This window comes from Moschus berezovskii, chromosome 2 (assembly GCF_049115385.1).
Source record: "Moschus berezovskii isolate FMDL1 chromosome 2, NW_MosBer_1.0, whole genome shotgun sequence".
Taxonomy (NCBI): Eukaryota; Metazoa; Chordata; class Mammalia; order Artiodactyla; family Moschidae; genus Moschus; species Moschus berezovskii.
This window is the reverse complement of record NC_142461.1, coordinates 71,719,749-71,740,500: the sequence shown is the minus strand read 5'-3', so window position 1 is coordinate 71,740,500 and position 20,752 is coordinate 71,719,749. Positions and strand designations below refer to the sequence as shown.

Genomic DNA, 20,752 nt, shown 5'->3' with positions numbered 1-20,752 from the left:
TCACTCATCGTGTCCAACTTTACGACTCCATGGACTGCAGCACGCCAGGCCTTCCTGTCCATCACCAACTCCCAGAGTTTACTCAAACTCGTGTCCCTTGAGTCAGTGATGCCATCCAACCATCTCATCCTCTGTCATCCCCTTTTCCTCCCACCTTCAATCTTTCCCAGCATCAGGTTTTTTTCCAATGAGTCAGTGAGAAGTAGAAGTTATTTTTTAAGTGTAATGCTTTAAGAAGTATCTATTATAAGACTTTGGTGAAATGTGGTTGTTAGAAATTAATAGATAAGAGGTTTAATGATGACCAAATGACGGTAGGATATTTTCTTCATTAATGTATTCATCCTTAGGTACTGAGTGTATATTTATACTATGTGCATGGAACTATATTTTTAAAAATGTTTCTTCTGTAAAATTTTGAAAGATTTTTGCCTAAGCTTTTACTTTGCTTGTTTAAGGAATTCTTCATATATTCGGAATACTAATTTTTGCTTGAGTTTTATGTGTTGTGAAACTGTTTTATTGCAGAGGTTCACAAACTTTCTTAGTGACTTTAGTGTCTCAGTAAAAGTTTTGACAGTTTTTTGTCCCTTAGAAAGAAATTCCTAACAGTCTGTTTGTTAAGTAGCAGCGTAGCTACTTGAAAAAAAATGACACTTCTTTGAAAGGAAAATATTTCTCTTAAATTGTTAGTCACTATTAGGATGCAGGTGCCTGTCAGGTAGGTCACAGTTTCTCACACCTGGAATTAGATTTTGTATCACCATCCTCATTTCTAATTTACTTTTTTACATTTCTTATTTTATGGATTTTTGGGGGGAGGGATTTAATTTTTATCATAGCAACTGCTGGTAATCCAGTTTTTCAAAGAAGTGCTGTTACTGACTGATGTTGAAACTGTATTGTTTTAAACTAGTAGATATGTAGTGTCAAACTGATTCTGAGTATCACCAAATTTCCCTGGAAAATTTAAAATATTTGCAATGCCTTTTTGAATTTGCTGTAGTTCTGCCAGGTTCAGTTTTGAAACTGAGTCTATATAGATATGCAGACTTGTCTTAAAAATTTTGCTTGCTTGATTTACGATTATTCTTGCTATTTACTTATCAGCTGTTTTTTATGTATTAGTTCAGTTCAGTTTAGTCACTCAGTCGTGTCCGATTCTCTGCGACCCCATGAATCACAGCACGCCAGGCCTCCCTGTCCATCACCAACTCCTGGAGCTCACCCAAACTCATGTCCATCGAGTCGGTGATGCCATCCAGCCATCTCATTCTCTGTCGTCCCCGTCTCCTCCCACCCACAATCCCTCCCAGCATCAGATTCATTTCCAGTGAGTCAGCTTATCGCATGAGGTGGCCAAAGTATTGGAGTTTCAGCTTTAGCATCAGTCCTTCCAATGAACTGCAACAAATATTTGTGAGAGCTAATTAAAGATTAAGCAAATTGTCATAACCTGTAATTTTCACAAGCTGAATTTTAATGGGGTATACTTCTATTATAAATTTTTCAAACATCCAGAAAGACTGGTGCAATCTTTCATTTAGATTGAATAGTTTTTAACATTTTGACATATTTGGATTATTTTTTTTAATAGAAACATCTGAAAATATGTAGAAATTGTTTCCTTTATCTCTATAAGTATGCATCTTCTAATGATCTGTGTGTCATTACACCTAAGAAATACTTCCCTCATCAAATATTCACTAATGGTCTGTTTTATTTTTGATATTAATAGAGATTTTATTTCTGTTTTTTTGTTTGTTTGTTTTAATAGTGGCCAATCCGCCATGGTATAGTTGAAGATTGGGACTTGATGGAAAGGTTTATGGAACAAGTGATCTTTAAATATTTAAGGGCAGAACCTGAAGATCATTATTTTCTTTTGGTAAGCACAACTTATAATTTCAGTGAGGAAATTTTTGAAGAAGAAGTTTAATGAGAATGTTTTCATTACATCTGTACTCAGTAGGCTATAATTTATTTGTCGTGTATCTAAAAACATTGTGATAAATCTGGATCATTTTTAGTATCTTTAACCGTAAATTTGAGGGGAAAAAGTTGGAAACATGGCACTTTTTTTTTAAATTAAAAAAATAGCAGGTGTGATTTTTATTTCATTTGTGATTGTTGCTAATAAAATATGTAATTTAATTTTTAAACTTTTTAAATCAAAGCAATGCATGTTTATAACTTTAAAAATTTAATCGCTATAGATTTAACTTTAAAAAACAGCACTTTCCTTCCTAACCTCTCCCTACTCTTAAACCCTTGATTCCCCAGAGGCACATGCTTTAAAATTTTAAAGAGTGTTCCCTGATAGTTTTCTCATGTATTTCTTCTGTTTTTTGTTTGTTATTTTAAATATTAGATACTGTAACTTCCTACTAGGAAAGATGAGTATTTTGTTCTTTTCCTTTTGTCCCCCCTCCTTAACACAATATCCTTATCTTCTTCCTCTTTCTGTGATACAGTTATATCATAATCTTGGGTAAAATTAATATTTTATATTTTATTATGGTGATTGTGAATATATATGGACACACATAAATATGTGAATATGCATATACATAAATACAAAGTTCAAAGAACCTTGCAGTGAGCACCTACAATCTGGACTCAGCATTCAATTTTGCTGTAATTGTCTTAGAACATCTGTTTATTTGGTTATCTTTCTATTACTCCATCTTACTTTTTAAATCACTGCAAAGAGTTGCAGTTTGAGTCAATTCACCCCTAACTACTGTAGCATACATTTATCATCAGAGTTTATTATTGTTTACATTTTTTTCTTTTATATGAAACTTATATTCTGTAAAATCACACATCTTAACCCTACCATTTTATTGGTTTGACCAGGCATTGGCCTGGTTAAACTTTGTCTAAAGGTAGATAGGAAAGATTTTTGGCTTTGTGAGCCATGTGGTCTCTGTTGCAGCTGCTTAGCTCTGCTGTTGTAGTAAGAAAGCAACCATACTCAGTACTTAAATGAGTGGCTGTGGCTGTGTTCTAGTCAACTTTTATTTACAGAAAGAAGTGGTAGACTGGATTTGGCCTGCAGGATGCATGATGTATTAATTGTTGCCCTTCTGTAGTTTTGACAGATGCATATGTCTCTGTAACCCAAACCCTTATCAAGATATAGAACATTACTGTTAAGCTGCAAAGTTATCTCGTGCCCTTTTCCAGTTAATCCCTACCCCCATCTCTTGGAGGCAACCCTTGTTCCAGTTTTCTTCCCACACATATACATTTTCCTTATTTTTGTGTTTTCATGTAAATGGAATTGTATAAAATGTGCTCTTTGGTAAGACTTCATTTGCCATAATCTTGAGATTCATACATGTTGTTGCATTTGCTGCTTTTTTTGGCTGGGTCATACTCTATTGTATAAATATGCCTCACTGCCCATTTCCCTGTTGAAAATCACCTGGACTGTTCCAAGTTTTTGATAGTTATGAATATTTTGGGTATTGTGAATGTTCTTATACAAGTCTTTTTTGTACATGTTTTTATATCTCGTGTAAACACCTAGATAAGGAATTGTTGTGTCATAGGGTAGCTGTATGATTGATTTTATAGGAAAGTTTCAGAACTTTTCCCAAAGGATTATACCTTTTTGCACACCCACCAACAATGTGTTATTGATCTGGTTACTCTGCGTTCTATCTAACATATGATATGTGTCAGTCTTTTTAATTTTAGCCATTCTGGTGGGTGTGAGCTTTCTCATTTTGGTTTTAATTAGCATTTTTCTCACGACTGATAACATTGAGTATTTTTTCATGTGCTTATTAGCTGTTTGTATATTTTCCTTGTGAGATCTTCTGATTAAATTTTATTTTGTATAGAATTCTGTTTTTCTTGGAGTTTATAATTTAACTGCCTTGGTGTTTTTAGTTTGCTTAATTTTACACATAGCTATTACTAAATTATCTCCAAATTCTTGAACATAGTCCAAAGCCTTCCTAAATAAGTTTAAATACATCAAGTAGTTTAGAACTTAAAGGTTTTATGAACGGAAAAGATCTAATCCCAGTTAATTGAAAAAAAATTCTATGGTGTCTTTTAAAATCTAGAACATGATTTTATTTGCAGTGAATTTAAGTTTTATCTGTCTTTGCTTTTGCAAGTTGTGCTCATTAAATTTAAGGAATTGTTCCTTAACCCCAGGTCAAAAAGATAACTCTGTATTTCTTAAGTTTAAAGCTTTGCATTTGAAGTTTAAGTATTTTAGATAACAGAATAGTCAAATCAGATTCATGAGAATAATGTCTTATGTGGTTTCAAGCTTGGTGATATAAAATGATTTAGGTATTCCTGAGGCAAAGGTGAAGCATGAAGTTCAGGATTTTGGGTGCTGTTCCTTAGGTCCTTTCCTACCTCACTGGGATATGTTCTGACCCAGACTTACCCCATAGGTTTCTAAGTGATGTGGTGTATGCAGTCACATAACTTAAACTGAAGAGAACTGTGTAAACATCTCCATTTTACACTCTAACAGTTACGTGTATGTATAGATCTATTTGAATTCTCTACAGTTTTTCATTAGCCTGTGTGTCTTTGTACCTCTGAGTTTAATGACTTTTATATAAATAGTGTTTGAAATAGATTATTTCTCACTTATAAATTGTCTATAAAGTTATCACAGTAATCTGATATTGCCTATTTAAATGTTATCCAATTTGATAGACTGAACCTCCACTGAATACTCCAGAAAACAGGGAATATACTGCTGAAATAATGTTTGAGTCCTTCAATGTTCCTGGCTTGTACATTGCTGTACAGGTAAGCAAGTCTAGATGTCAAAATAAGCATGGCTCTTAAATTTTAACCTGGTTTAATTCAACCTTAAAATATTTGTGTATTTTTGTTATTTCAAAACATATCATAGTTTTTTATTGAATTGATAATTTAGAAATCATTAGAGCAATGGAACTATTTAGTGAGTAAAAGAGAAGTGTTAAAGGAAGTAAGTTGATGGTTTTTGGATAAATTAATAAGGCTTTTCGTAGAACAGAAATAAGGGAACTAATATTCATTCAGAGTTCATGTCAAAAACTTTGTATACACATTTATTTACCCTTATAACATTCATTGTGTCCTTTTTTGTAGTCCGTTTTGAATTAGTTACCACTACATATGTTTGACCATTGTTGCCATTGTGCCCTTCTGTATACTGTATATCACAAATCCCTATAATGTTTTGTCAAATTTAATTTGTATGGAAATAAATCTGTAAATCGTTTCTCTCCCCTCTTGGGAACAGAGCCTACCTCTTACTTAACCCTGTAGCAAATGTGATCCCTGGCATATCACAAATGCTTAATAAGTATATAAATTATTGTGTAGTTTGTTAGCCCATAATGATTATGGTGTGATCCAGTGTTAAAGTAAGAGGATGGTGTAGTTACCTTTCCAGATTCCTTTCAGCTATTATATTGCAAGTAGATAAAATAAAGCCAGCTTAGTACTATTTTTAATTATCTTGTTTGAGGCTTGGATTTGTATGAAATTTATTTTTTTTAGTTGAACTAGTTACATTAATTTCTTAATTTGTAAATGAAAAAACTTATACTAGTAGTCGGAGAAGGGAATGGCAAGCCACTCCAGTACTCTTGCCTAGAAAATCCCATGGATGGAGGAGCCTGGTAGGCTGCAGTCCGTGGGGTCGCTAAGGGTCAGACACGACTGAGCGACTTCACTTTCACTTTCAAAAGGTTGGAGAAGGAAATGGCAGCCCACTCCAGTGTTCTTGCCTGGAGAATCCCAGGGACGGGGGAGCCTGGTGGGCTTCCGTCTGTGGGGTCACACAGAGTCGGACATGACTGAAGTGACTTAGCAGTAGCAGCATACTTTATTGCTTATGCCAAGATTTTTTATAGAAAAACATTATTTAATAAACTTTGTTTTCCTAATTAAATCATAGTATTTGGAAGTGTGCAGTGGTCTTTTCTCTGGTTATGTAGCTTCTTACATATTCCTGAATGCATGTTGCATTTAGAAAATTTGGAGCTAATATTATAAGAGTGATACTTGTGTATAGCCATCTATGTATTGAATAACTAATGGTTGGTGGTTGTGTGCTTCTCTCCCTCATTTTCACCTTCGTGTTTGTTATAGGCTAGGCCATATACACAGAGTTTAAGTCCTATACTGTATTATCTCGTGTTAGTCTCCTATATAATAGTACTGTAGTATCTCATGTTAGTCTTCCACTTTTTTTTGGCTATAGGAGGAAAATGGCCCTCATTAAAATATGGAAAATTTATAAATATGCCCCTAAAAACTAATGTAAGCCTTAAAGTTGTCTTAATAATATATAGGATATAAACAATTTTATTGTATAATGTAAGTTAATTCTGTGTATTTTCTTTCCAAAGATACTACATTTACAATTGAATGAAGTTCTACAATAAAAAAAATTTTTTCTCCTAACTCTTTGTTTATTTAATTTTCTTGCTTGCCATATTTCTTTTTGTTCAAGGCTGTTCTTGCCTTAGCTGCATCTTGGACCTCCAGACAAGTAGGAGAACGGACGTTGACCGGTACAGTAATAGACAGTGGAGACGGTGTCACTCATGTCATCCCTGTGGTAAGGATATTTTAAAATTACTGAACAAGATAGCAGTTAACATCTAGCAAAGTTAAATTATATGGATTAATGCCACCTATTAAAAAACTTGAAATATTATATTTACTATAATCTGGTCATTGCTCAGCTATAGTTGTGTTTTGCTCACATTATTAGAATTTTATAAACAAATTCCTTTTTTTTTTCTTTTTTGCTACAGGTTTGTACTGTAGTTAAAAATAATTAGAAAATTATTAGAAGTTTCCAATTTGTAGTTAGGAAATGATGAATTACAGTATCTGGAATGGAAATGTGCCTTTCTTTTTTTAAACATGGAATTCAGTTTTCCAGTTTGGATTTATGTTAGCCAGTGAAAGTGCTAAGTCGCTCAGTCATGTCCAACTATTTGCGACCCCACAGACTGTAGCCTGCCAGACTCCTCTGTCCATGGGATTCTCCAGGCAAGAATACTGGAGTGGGTTGCCATTTCCTACTCCACAGCCAGTGAATAGTTTTTCTTATTCTTCTTAATTAACAGATTTCATACTTGTGTTAGCTTTCTACTAAAATGGCAGTTAGTTGAAAGCACATGACCATCAGTGACTTTTGGGGAATTACATTTTTGAATTAAAAAGCTCAAGTTGTGATTGTGCTTTGCATGGGTTTAATCAAGCACAAAATGCAGATTGAATTATTTGTGAGAGAAGGCATTTTTCTGCCAAAGCCTTTCTACTTCTAATTTTTAATGACAAATTTTGTCATTGTGCCCGATAGATTCAGAATTATTACTTGAATTCATACTGATCTCTATTGGGTTGGTATATATAGAAATGTTTCTCTTTAAAAAAATTTTTTTGTTATATTGAATATTTTGTAAAGAATGAAATTGTTTTGAACCTTTATTTCTTCATTATTCTTATTCCTCATTTTAATGCACTGGGCAACCTCTGTTGACAATTATATCCTCCGAGTGATTATTAGGTTAGATGTCATAATTCACCCTCTGATATCATAATAGTTTTAGTAATACTTGCCCTTTTAAAAAAAAATAGAAAATTTTTTGAGATATAATTCACATGCCACACAATTCATTCATTTATAGTGGACCATGCAGTGTTTTTTGTATATTCATAAAGTACATCATTACCAGAGTCAATTTTAAAACATTTTTATCACTAAAAAGAAACCTTATATCTTTTAGCATTCACTCTCCCCCCTTACCTTTAGCCCAGTCTACCTTTTCTGACTCCGTAGTTTTGCTTGTTCTGGATATTTCATATAAACGGAGTCCTCCACTCTTGTGATTGTCCTCTCTCACATAGCCCAGTGTTTTCAAGGTTTATCCATGTTGTAGCATGTCTAGTACTTCACTTATTATTATTGCCAAATAATATCTTTTTATATGGCTATTCTACATTTTATTGTATTACATTGGGGGATAGTTTAATATCTTGGAAATTAGGGTGTGTCTAATATTTTGATAGCGTTTTATAATTTAGTTGGCATATTTTTCTTAGTGCTACATATTCTTTTCCTTTTTTTTTTTCCTAAATGGGAACAATAATAGCAATCTGTTTAATAGAACTGTTTTGAGGATTAAATAATGGATACATGTATGCTGCTTAGAGATACATAAAGATTCTTAAATTGTTCATTTAAAATCCTCATTTTAACCTTAAGATCTATGTTGTAGATTATATTATCCTTTAAGGACCTCAGTTTACTTACTTATAAAATGCAAATGAGTTCCTTAACATCACCAGGTAGGTCATGATGCTAGGATTTGAGCTTGTTCTTCCTGACTGTAGCCTTTTCTTAATATCTACAGAGTTAAGCAATAATATCTTTACTTATAATTAATATTGGAGTAGGTAATTTGCATAAAGAAGCTACCAACTTGGAACAGTTTTATGAAGCATATTAAGAATTGGGTATTCCTGTTATTTTTTCCTGCATTCTTTTGAATTAATGGAGTATTTTTTATAATTTCATTTTATCTTTTTTACTGACTTAGCTATGCTGTGTATTTCTTTGTTATTATCATTTGATTTTGGTGAGTTTTGCTGTATGGTTTATAGTAAACATCTCTAACTTATCATAATCTAATAATAATAGTCTACTTTTTCGTATGACTTCCTTCATAGCTCAGTTGGTAAAGAATCTGCCTGCAATGCAGGAGATTTGGGTTCGATTCCTGGGTTGGGAAGATCCTTTGGAGAAGGAAATGGCAATCCACTCCAGTATTCTTGCCTGGAAAATCCCATGGACAGAGGAGCCTGGTGGGCTACAGTCCATGGGGTCTCAAGAGTTGGACACGACTTAGTGACTAAACTACCACCTTTTCATAAGTAACATTGTTAATGAAATTTAATTTTGCTACATTATTTTTGTACTTCTGAGTTGTAGTAGAAAATTTATGAATTCATTCTGTAAAATTAAATTCTTTGGAAGTATTATGGTGCATGGACTATCTCAGACTTAAGTTGGTACCTATTTCATTAGAAAAATGATAGAAAATATGTATTAATGATTAAATTTCCTATAATGCAATTTAAATTTTTTGCTGAAATTATAGAAAATTTAAACAGTAATATCCTATTTGAAGTCTGTTATCTAAAACCTTTAATATTTCTGAAATTCACTATTTCTTTGTTGTTGAGTCATTTCAGTCTTTGTTATAAACTCTTAACCAGTGGGATAATAAATCTAACTTGCCATTCTTATTCATGGTGTCTGTACAGTATTGCAAATTCTGTGGTAAGTTAGCTGTGAAGAATACAGTTGACAAATAAAGACTAGAAGAATTTTCCTGGAATGAGGCAATACTTATGGATACAAATGCAGTAATCTGAGAAATTGATCTTTAATGATTAGTTTAGGTGATTCTTGAAAACATTGAAAGTAAATTTGACACTTTTTCCCCATCTAGGCTGAAGGGTATGTGATTGGCAGCTGTATTAAGCACATTCCAATCGCAGGACGAGATATAACATATTTTATTCAGCAATTGTTGAGAGACCGAGAAGTAGGAATTCCTCCAGAGCAATCCTTGGAAACTGCTAAGGCAGTGAAGGTAAAAAATAATGCTGAGAATATAATTCAGTTAGAAATTAAAGTCATGTTTATAATATTAACAGGAAAAATTCTTAAGTCACGAACAGTAGTTTAAAAAAAGCTTTTGTTACACAGTTACAAACCATTATTCTTATTTATATTTTTTCTCTGTATTTCTTATAGGAAATTTTGGGGGCTTAGCAGCTTGTTGCTTGCTCTCACCACATTTCACATTTGAGAGGACTATATATAAGGACATTTATACAAACTGACTTCAACATAGTTGCTGTCTTTAGTAAAATAATTTGTAGCATGCCTTAGAGGTACTGTGGGTTCTGTTCTGGCCCACTGTGGGAAAGCGAGTTATCACAGAAAAGCAAGTCACACAAATTATTTGGTTTCCCAGTGCATTTAAAAGTTATGTTTACACTACAGTCTATTAAGTGGCAATAGCATTATGTCTATAAAATGTACATTATTTAATTTGGAATCCCATACTTTAATTAAAAAATATTTATTGCTAAAGCATGCTGTCATCTGATAATGCAGACGCCAAATATCTTCAGTTTGTAAAAAATACATTATTGACGAAGCACAGTAAAATGGGGTATGCCTGTAATTAGTTCACTTCAGAGTCCTCACATCTCAATTTTCACTGATTTCTTTATTTCTAATTCTACAGTTATTTGTTAAAACAAAATTTTTAGTGTCATTGATTGATTGGGCTATAGGATAGATACAGTGGCTGGTTCAAATGATATGGCAGATAGAAGAAAAATGTGAAGGCTGTGTAAGGTATTTTAATAATTTGTAGGCTACACTAGGGTTTATGAAAAATACCAAAATATTTAGCATTGCTTTTTAAAATTTATCATTTGTCAACATATCTAAAAAATTTTGTATATGTTTTCATATATGCTTTTCGTAAAAGCAAAACTTCCCAGGTAAAAATAATTCCATTGATTTGACAGTCTTTGCATGATTATAGTGTTTTCCTTGCTTATCAGAGATTAGGAATGAAAATGAATTTACCAGTTCCTAGATAATAAAGGAATTTGTTAATGGTTGCCAAAAGTCACCTCAGAAATTTTATTAACTGAAGCATAGTTGCTCTCTAATATATATGTTACAGATGTACAGCATAGTGAGTCATAGCTTTTAAAGATCATACTTCATTTAAAATATTGGCTATATTCCCCATGTTGAACATTTATTTTATACCTAATAATTTGTACCTCTTACTGTATTAATTTGTGTGGTTATGTCAGGTATTTATTCTGCAATTCTTTGTGTATTTTATGTTTTCTCTTTTCTGAAATATAAAGTCCTTTAATTATTGAAACAGTATAAAATTTTATATGACATTAATGAGTGCTTTCATGAAGTAGCACTGAAATATTAGAAATTGACTCTTTGTTAAGTCTTATTCTATTTGTATGTGAAGCCCAGGCGATGAGCTGTTTATTTGTACTATACATATGATAACGTCCTAACATAGAATTTTCTTCATCTTAGTTTCTGAATTTTATTTTCTGAAGATATTTTTTCATTTGATTTTACTGAAAATAAATACCATTCTGTTTTGCTTTTCCTAAAACAAGAGGGAAAAATTACTCTTCGTTTTCTAGGAGCGCTATAGTTACGTCTGCCCAGACTTAGTAAAAGAATTTAACAAGTATGATACAGATGGATCAAAGTGGATTAAACAGTATACTGGAATCAATGCTATCTCAAAGAAAGAGTTTTCCATTGATGTTGGATATGAGAGATTCTTGGGACCTGAAATTTTTTTTCATCCAGAGGTAAGTTTTGTTTCTTTTTTTAAGACTTGTTTTGAATTATTCCACAGAAAATACCGGTCAGTAGTATCAGAGAGAGTCAATCTCAGGAACTTTCTTTGAATGCTAAAAGTGCTATAGTGAGTAATCTTTACATCAATGTATGGTCTCATCAGCATTGTCAAGTGCTCCCATTTATATAGATTTTTGCCGAGTTATTGTATATGTTTGGCTTTACATTTTTGCTAATCTGATGGTTATGAAATGGTCTATGTAATCATTATTTTAATTTTATTTCTTTTGAAATCGCTGATTTCAGTGTCTTTAATTTGAATCAGAGACCAGAATTTATTATTTCTAGAAGTCCTTTTATTTTTTAACTGAAAAGTTTCTTAATTTTTAATTGTGATATTTAAATCAGTAGTGATCTAATCTCTATCATCTGTCCAATTTACTTTTCAGTTTGCTAACCCAGACTTTACCCAGCCTATCTCAGAAGTTGTAGATGAAGTAATTCAGAATTGTCCTATCGATGTCAGACGTCCTCTCTACAAGGTCAGTGTTTATAGCAAAATTGTTATTGTAAGTCACACTTTTAAAAAACGCCTTTATTTTCTCTGTGTTGGTGAATGTAGATTTAAAAACACGTCTAAACTTCTCTTTATGTAAAAGTTCTATTTATTTATTTTTCTCTACTAATACAGAATATTGTCCTCTCTGGAGGTTCAACCATGTTCAGGGACTTTGGACGTCGCTTGCAAAGAGATTTGAAAAGAACTGTAGATGCCAGGCTGAAATTAAGTGAGGAATTGAGTGGTGGTCGATTGAAGGTAGGTTGTCTCAATTATTGGTGGAAAGGTTGAGGGTGCCTTGATTATTGTATTGGAAATGTAGAATGTCTGCCAGCTTTCTTTGGAAGCTAAGAGTAGCCTAAGGTATCTAATGGAAAGTGGTTAATTTTATAGATCCATATCCATGATATACTTGGTCATTCCATTCCTCTAGGATATTACCTAAATTTCTGGAAAATACGACAACTCACTGCAGTATTGTTGCCTGGAGAATTCCATGGACACAGGAGCCTGGTGGGCTACTGTCATGGGGTCGTAGAGTCAGCCATGACTGAGTGACTATTTTTTTAATGTTTATCTCACAAATAATTTACATATAGTAGATTTGTTGCATATTCCAGAAATATTCTTTATGAATCTACAAAATATTAAATACCTTTTATAGCAGGACAAAGCAGAGTTGAAAGAGAGAGACTGTTGTGTGATTTCACCTGTTTTCACACACTAACTTTACCTTCTCCCATAGCAACCTCATAGTGTGAAATCAGATTGGTGGTACAGCAAAATAAGCTTTCAATTTCTGTCCTGTAATTTTGGGCTTGTTGTCAAAAAAATCGAAATTAACTTCACATTCTCAGATGACTTCTTTATATATTTATAAGACAAATTTTCAGTAAATTTTGTTTCATTTTCATTATATGTGGGATATTGAAGCAAAACATTGATTCAGAGGATATGTTACTAAGTAAAACACATTTATGCAACTTGGAAAATTACTAAGAATGAGGGCTTCATCTGAGACTACCAGTCACCCAGAATTACTTGGAAGTAGTAGATACAACATTCTGTGGTTTACTGCTCTTTGAAGAATTGCATAACTGACTACTTTCAGCCCCTAAATTTTGATTATCTTTAAACTATCCCTTGGAGTACAGTAAAAAGTGGTGGTTTAGTTTGTAATGACTCATTGCAGCTAAATAAAAATGTTTAAATATTTTTATGCTTCCTACACATTTCTAAATAAGAACAGAGTTGTTTTTTCTCTCAGTGATGTTAGCACTATGCTAACATACTAATAATATAGGAAAAATCCTACATACTGGAGTACTTCACCTCCTTCCCTTTTATTTTACTCAGTAGTTATTTTTATGGATCTTTATAACATCTTTATATATCTGTATTTAAATCTGGCTTTTTTTCCCTGTCAATCCAATTTTAAATGACAGTCAAATAGCTTTTTTTTAGTAACAAAAAGCCATATCTTTTTGTGACATATAAATTAAAAAATTTTTTTATTCCAAAATAATTCCATACTTTAAAACGGTTGGCAAATTCTAGTGGAATTCCTATATATTCTTCTAGATTTCCAAATTTTAGCATATTTTCTTTATTTTTCTACTTTTATAAATATATGTATGTATACAAATAGACACATGTATCTTCCTGAACTATTTGAGAGTGAATTGCAAATATAGCCTATTACCCCTGAATTTTAGTGTGTATTTCCTAAAAATAGGCCATTACAATTATCAAAATCAAAATATATATATATATATATATTTTTTTTTTTTTTTCTGGTCTAGGATTCAGTCCAAGATCGTATGTATGAATTTGGTTTCATTTCCCTCTTATCTGGAAAAAGTACTCATGTTTTTTTGTCTCTTATAACTTTAATATTTTTGAAGACTACAGGAAATTTATTTTGCACACTGTTTCTCAGTTTGGCTTAGTCTGATATTTTCTTATGATTAGGTTCAGATAATGCATTTTTGGCAGTAATAGTACAGAAGTGATGTTGTATTCTTTTTACTGCATTGTATTGCCAGATGCATGATTTGTTTTATATGTTAACTTTGATCACCTGGTTAAGTATGTCAGGTGTCTCTATTATAAAGTTATTGTTTTTTCCTTTATATTTAATAAGAATCTTATAGGATAATACTTTCAGATTATGTATAACTGCCTTGTTTTTCATCAAAGTCTCAGACACTGCTTATAACATCATATTTAGTTACTGCTGTGGTAGTTGCCAAATGGTATTTTGCAAATTCCATTATTTCTTCTATGTTTCATAGTCTCATTTTACTGTAAGAAAGAGTATGTTTTTCCCCTTATTCATTCATTAATATCCCTGAGCTCCTGATTTCTCAGTTATTCTATAGGCTCTATCATTAATATTATGATATAATATATCATTAATATCATTATTAAGTTTGATGCTCAAACTTTCCCATATTTGACTAGTAAGAATCCTTCAGAGGTGCTTTTATTCCTTTTGTTGTGGCCCCAGTATTCTGTCCGTACATCCTCACTTTCTGAAATATTGCAATTCATCTTGTACTTTCTCTTCTCCAGTCTTGAAATCAGCCATTTTATTTCAAGGCACCCTTGTTCCTTTTAGTGGAGAATGCTATTAAGAAAAGTCTTATACATAAAAGAGACAAGCAACAAGGATTTTATTATATAGCACAGGGAACTATTCAGTATCTTATAGTAACCTCTAGTGGAAAATAATCTGAAATCTATCTAAATATCTATATAGATATGAATTACTTTGCTGTATACCCCCAAATTAAGACAATATTGTAAACCAACTGTACTTCAATTAAAAGAATCCAAGATTTGGACACTACATATGTATTCAATTGGTCAATGCATCTGGGCCTTGTTCGCAGTCAGATGGCGGGGGGGGTGGTGTGTGTGTGTGTGTGTACACTAGATATATATTCAATTGGTCAGTGCATCTGGGCCTTGTTCGCAGTCAGATGCAGGAGGGGTGTGTGTGTGTAAAGCTAGTTCTCTGTATAAACTAAAAACTACAGATTCATACTGATAATAGAAGTTCCAGAATACTGTGTATGTGTCTGTGTCTGTGTGTGTGTGTGTGTGTGTGTGTGTGTGTGTGTAAAGCTAGTTCTCTGTATAAACTAAAAACTACAGATTCATACTGATAATAGAAGTTCCAGAATACTACCTTCCCATTTTTGTAATGCTCTTCTCTGATGGTAAGAAACCAGCCTTATGTTTGTTGTTTGCTCAATCCTGTAATACATATATAGTAGTTTCAGAATTACTGATCTGTGCCACTGTGAGAAATAGACCGACTAATGAGAGTTCAGTGTTTGCTTAGTTTTTAGCTTAAGCCTGAGGGTGTAGTCCTAATACTGTGTTCATGGGTTACCTGGATTAGTTCTTTTCCCTTACTTTAGTGTGGTTATATGTTTTTAAAAAAATAATAAAATTAGCTTAATTTGTTTCTGTTACATTGTTTTGCCCTACGTACACCCCCACCTCCACATCTTTTTTTATTTATTTTTGAGTATGTACAACTAAGGTTAAATAATACAGGAACTGTTATATGAGTTTACCATTGAACTGATCTTACTATATCTTTTACAGCCAAAACCTATTGACGTACAAGTCATTACACACCACATGCAACGATATGCAGTTTGGTTTGGAGGATCTATGCTGGCTTCCACAGTAAGTGAGATGAAGCTTACTTTAAAATTTGACTTTTTTGTTTTAAAGATAAAAATAATTTATCAATTTAAACCATTTAGAGGAACAAGATAAATTTCTTAAATTTTTATGTAATATTGCACAGGGAAGTTTTAAAATTGAGCACAAATAAACATAGTATTTTTGAAAAGTGGAATTCATTTGGACTTACTGGTCTTTTTGTTTTGTTTTTTGTTCTTGCTAGACATTTTTTGAGTGAGCACTTTCTAAAATTTAATGTATTTTTTTTGACTATGCTGAATCTTCATTGCTGTACATGGGCTTTTTCTAGTTTCAGCAACTGGGGATTGTTCTTCATTGCAGTGCGCAGATTTCTCATTGTGTTAGCTTCTTTTGTTGCAGAGCACAGGCTTTAACTCTGTAGTAATACAGGTATCAGAAGGTCATTGTTTTTTCTGTGCAAATATTTTAAAATATTAAGAGTTACCACATAAGAAGTATGATGTTCTAAACTGAGTCAAGGGAATTAGTAATAAGATACCTCTCCCAAACCAAAACATCTTAAAGTCCCTTTAAAAGATACTTTAAATTTTAACATCCTTAGCCTAGTAAATAGTGGTGCTCTATCCTGCAGTACCCAGAGAAGGAAATGGCAACCCACTCCAGTATTCTTGCCTGGAAAATCCATGGACGGAGGAGCTTGGTGGGCTACAGTCCATGATGTCGCAAAGAGTTGTACACGACTGAGCGACTTCACTTTTTAGTTTTATCCTGTAGTACACAGTATAAAATGTAAGAACTTTTATTTGAATTATTGAAAACTATACAACCTTGGATTTCAATAAAAGCATTTAAAAATAAGAGGTAAAAGTTATTATTTTCTTCCTTAATTTGAATTATCTTCATTTGTGCTATCTCTATCACCTAGTTGAGTGTGTAACTTTCCCCTTGGAGAAATGAGGTAATAGACTATGGAATAGTCTGTCTATACCCGACCTTCAGTGAGGAAAGGCTTTAAGTTCATCTAGAAGTTTTTGGGGCATGACCTGGAATATATCATCTGTAACTTAGGTGAATGCTGCTGCTTTTCTTAATTCAATGTACAGTGTGGGAAAGCCACAACAGAGTAGTTTGGGCATTTGAGATTCAACCTTCCATTCCTCAAAACTGGAAAATTCCAGGAGAACCAGATGTTGAGGAGGGGGATTGGAGAGACTTTTGTCAAATGCTCCTTTTCAGTTTTGTTATAGACTTGTAGCTGATTGTGAGTCACAGTTGCTGGAATTTCAAAGTTTTGTTCAACTACCACGAATGGACTGATAAATGTTTTAGATTTAACATATCTATCTTAAAGCATGTTGAAAAGTAGTACATTTTTGACCTTTTCAAAAATCTGTTTTTATTTTCAGCCCGAGTTCTACCAAGTATGCCACACCAAAAAGGATTATGAAGAAATTGGACCTAGCATTTGTCGTCACAATCCAGTGTTTGGAGTCATGTCGTAAAATTGGCTTCATAGTTATTGGGGTTAGGGAGGTGGGGAAGAAATAGTCTTTCTGATTACCTGTTTTGTCTGGATGGCTGGTTTTAAACCTGACTTGAAATAATAAGACCAAACATTAATTATACAGGAATATTTTAATAAGGATATCAACATGCGAATGTAGAGGAGAGTCAAAATGATTAAGTGTTTTCTTTAGATTGAATATTTGAATCTTGCGTGTATCAAAAAGAAGTGGGTTTTAGTTCTTTCTGTGCCCTGGTATTTTGTATATTATTGAATTATCCAAGATTTGATGGGATTTATCAGTATGTAGATAGCTCTATAATGCTTGAATTGTACACTTTGAAGTGTGTGCAATACAAGAGCTTGTTTATATTTCATACTTTTTATACTTTGAGGAAAAAAAGTCAAAGAAAAACTAGTATTTGAGGGTAAAAAAAAAAAAGTGACCAAGTAAAGGATAAATACAAAAAATAGCCTGTGAGACTTGGCGTACACACACACTCATGGGATTCCAGTTATTATGAAGTGCTTCCACCCTCCTGTGCCCCCCAATGGTTTTCTTTGCAAGTGCTTTTGGAACTAAGAAGCTAGTGTCTTGGATTAACTGATGCCTGCTAGTGCTTTCTGATTACTCGCATTCTGTTTTCTCGCTTTAAAGGAAAAGTAAAGACAAGACTGTTGGACCAGTATTGCAGTTCTGTAGTGTCATTTCTTATTAAAAATGAATAATTTGATTACCCAAATTGGTATATTTAAAGCCTAACACCATTCTAATAAAGGCACAAATTTCTTTTTAATACTTGTTTCAAGCTCTTTAATCTTTATAAGTTAACTAATAAATCTATTTTCTTCAAACCTCTGCAATAGTTCTTTAAAATCTCAACAGTTGGTTAGTAAGCTGACTTTTTTATGTGCTCTAAACAAATAATTGTGAACTTTTAATATGTTGAGTGCTTTCATTTTGATAACTGGATCTCCATTTGATATTTTCATTTGTATAACTCATTTGCAGTCCAAAAATTTTTTTAGTGCCAGTCCCTGACATACCATGGAAAGTTAATTTTCATTACATTTTAAAATATCTGGATCATGAAGAACAAGTGATGAAAATAAATTAAAACTGAATTACCTTTTCTAATGTTTTTTTTTTTTTAGAAGCAGTGTTGTTCTACTTTGTGTTTATATATTTATATGCTTTTTGTTTCGGTTGAAATAGTACAATTCATTGAAATCTCTCTCTATATATATGGTAGAAAGTTTCTTGTGAACTTGAAATTTTGCCAGTTATTTATAGAAGACTAAAATGAGAGATGTTTTTATAGGCTTTTAGAACTTAAGCAGTAATACCAGTGAACACTTGAACTTCATTATCCATGAAAATAACACACAGGATTAATATTAATATATACTTCTGTCCAAAAATTAAAGAACAATTAAAGTGTTTTTGTTTTTAATATAGATTTGAGGAGTAAACTTTAGTGTTTATTTAGAGTGAATATGGATGTTTAAAATTATATTAATCATTTATGTGAATCTTAATTCTTTTGAGTGTGGGAGTCAGGAACATACTGTATGTTGTAAAGTAATCCTGTCAGGATCAAAGATCTTGTTTTATTTGAAAAAATATTTCATGAACATTGTAAAAAAAAAAAACTGTTCAAGTACCAAAACTGTACCAAAGAGTACATAGTGAAAGATTTCTTTACTACCCTAGCCTGTCTCATTTTTTCTCATTACACTCTTATAATGTCTTTTATGTCCTTGTAATTTTCTGTGCATATAGGAATGAATATAGCTCCCTTGTTTTACACAAATAAGAGCTTACTATATATACTGTTCTGCACTTTGCTTTTTCAAAGATCTTTTGATACAGAACTAAATTAATAAGTATTAAAGATTTTATCCTCCTGGCCCAAAACAGTATTGTTATTAGTATTGTCATAATTGTCTTTTCCATCTGAGATGATTGAATAGTAAATAAATAAACTTGAGGGTCAGAAATTTTAAGCTTAAACTTACCTGGGGAAACAAGAAGTCTCTAGCCTTTCCTATATGTTTCCTGGTGTATAATATTATAGAAACAGTGCTCTCACGTCCTTTACATCTCTCCTGTCATTGTTTATCATTAATTTATTGCACCCTTGGTTGTATATGTGTAGAGGTTGGCCAAGGTGATTAAAACCTGTAACACCATTATGAGAGACTGCATAAGCATGTTACATTGGAAAAACACCAGACTGAAGCCTGAAGCCAATTTTTAAAATTTTTATTCTAGTTCTACAGATTGATAATACAACTCCTTCAACTTTTGTTGTTGTTATTGTTAAAACATGAAAAAAATATTTATATAATCATGGACATATTGTTTGAACTTGCTGGACCTTAATTCAATTTATATATAAGATAGTAGTGTTATCTGGGAGCTTCCCTGGTAGCTCAGCTGGTAAAGAATCGCCTGCAATGTGGGAGACCCTTGTTCGATTCCTGGGTCAGGAAGATCCCCTGGAGAAGAGATAGGCTACCCTCTCTAGTATTCTTGGGCTTCCCTGGTGGCTCAGACAGTAAAGAATCCCCCCGCAATGCGAGAGGTCTGGGTTCGATTCCTGGGTTGGAAAGCTCTCCTGGAAGAAGGCATGGCAACCCACTCCAGTATGAATCCCCATGGACAGAGGAACCTTTCAGGCTGCGGCCCGTGGGGTTGCAAAGAGTTGGGCACAGCTGAGCGACTAAGCATAGCACAGCACAGTGTTACCTGGATTAACAGTGCAGTTTTTATGAGTTGTGAGACTATAACCTAGTCTTTGTGATTCCTTTGTTTGTGGTAGTAAAGATGTTTTTAAAGGTCTCTTTTTGATAGGTAGGACTTTTAATCAATTGGAAATACTAATGGACAGAAATAAAATAGATGATGGCTCTCTCTAACATGATGTTTACTCTTTGGTAAGTACAGCTTACCCTTAAAATCAGTAAATGGTGTATACTGAAAGTAATCATCCTGTTCTGATCGATCTTCCTTTTTGATAAGAAATACGGCAGTTAATCTATTCAGGCCCCTTAATACACATTTTTTGGTTTGTTTTCAAAGCTACTTTAATGGAAATAAATTGTTCTTGCACTTTCTAGAAATACCTTTAGAAATAAAATGAACTGTGTGGATAATAGGCTGTTATGTTTTCTATTCTTTACTTAATTTCTAGAGAAGTCCTAGAGAATATATCTGTATAAATAAAAACTTTGAGATAACCCTAAAGGTGGTACTAGAATACTTGTAACAATGTTGAGGAAATTATTTGTAATGTAAAAGCTTATTTGTGTCATTGTAAAGAGTGCTGTTGTAAATGCTGGACTTTCTGTCACTAGTGAAGTCCAGTGTATTTCTGATTTTTTTACCATCCCATCTCTGACTCTTGTGACCCCAACTCCCTGATATTTTGTAATTCATCATCAGTAAGCTTGAGTACCTTGGATAGCCCTTGGCAGTCTCTTCCTTAGCTGTTAGCACCAAGAATCTCAGCTTTGGTTAACAGGGACTAAATATATTAGCTAACATACAAACCAAAATATGTGCCGACTCTAGGAGTGAAGC

General features: G+C 32.8%; 1 protein-coding gene across 1 annotated transcript in view; it reads left to right on the top strand.

The window, feature by feature from the left end:
• The window catches only part of ACTR3 (actin related protein 3), a 49,462-nt gene extending 31,163 nt beyond the window's left edge, over positions 1 to 18,299 (top strand). The window contains exons 4-12 of the mRNA XM_055396927.2: positions 1,778 to 1,888; positions 4,693 to 4,788; positions 6,488 to 6,595; positions 9,504 to 9,647; positions 11,257 to 11,430; positions 11,869 to 11,961; positions 12,111 to 12,236; positions 15,597 to 15,680; positions 17,069 to 18,299. Coding sequence (XP_055252902.1) covers positions 1,778 to 1,888; positions 4,693 to 4,788; positions 6,488 to 6,595; positions 9,504 to 9,647; positions 11,257 to 11,430; positions 11,869 to 11,961; positions 12,111 to 12,236; positions 15,597 to 15,680; positions 17,069 to 17,164 — 1,032 coding nt within the window. The 3' untranslated portion in view covers positions 17,165 to 18,299. The remainder of the gene's footprint in view (positions 1 to 1,777; positions 1,889 to 4,692; positions 4,789 to 6,487; positions 6,596 to 9,503; positions 9,648 to 11,256; positions 11,431 to 11,868; positions 11,962 to 12,110; positions 12,237 to 15,596; positions 15,681 to 17,068) is intronic.
• Positions 18,300 to 20,752: the final 2,453 nt, after the last annotated feature.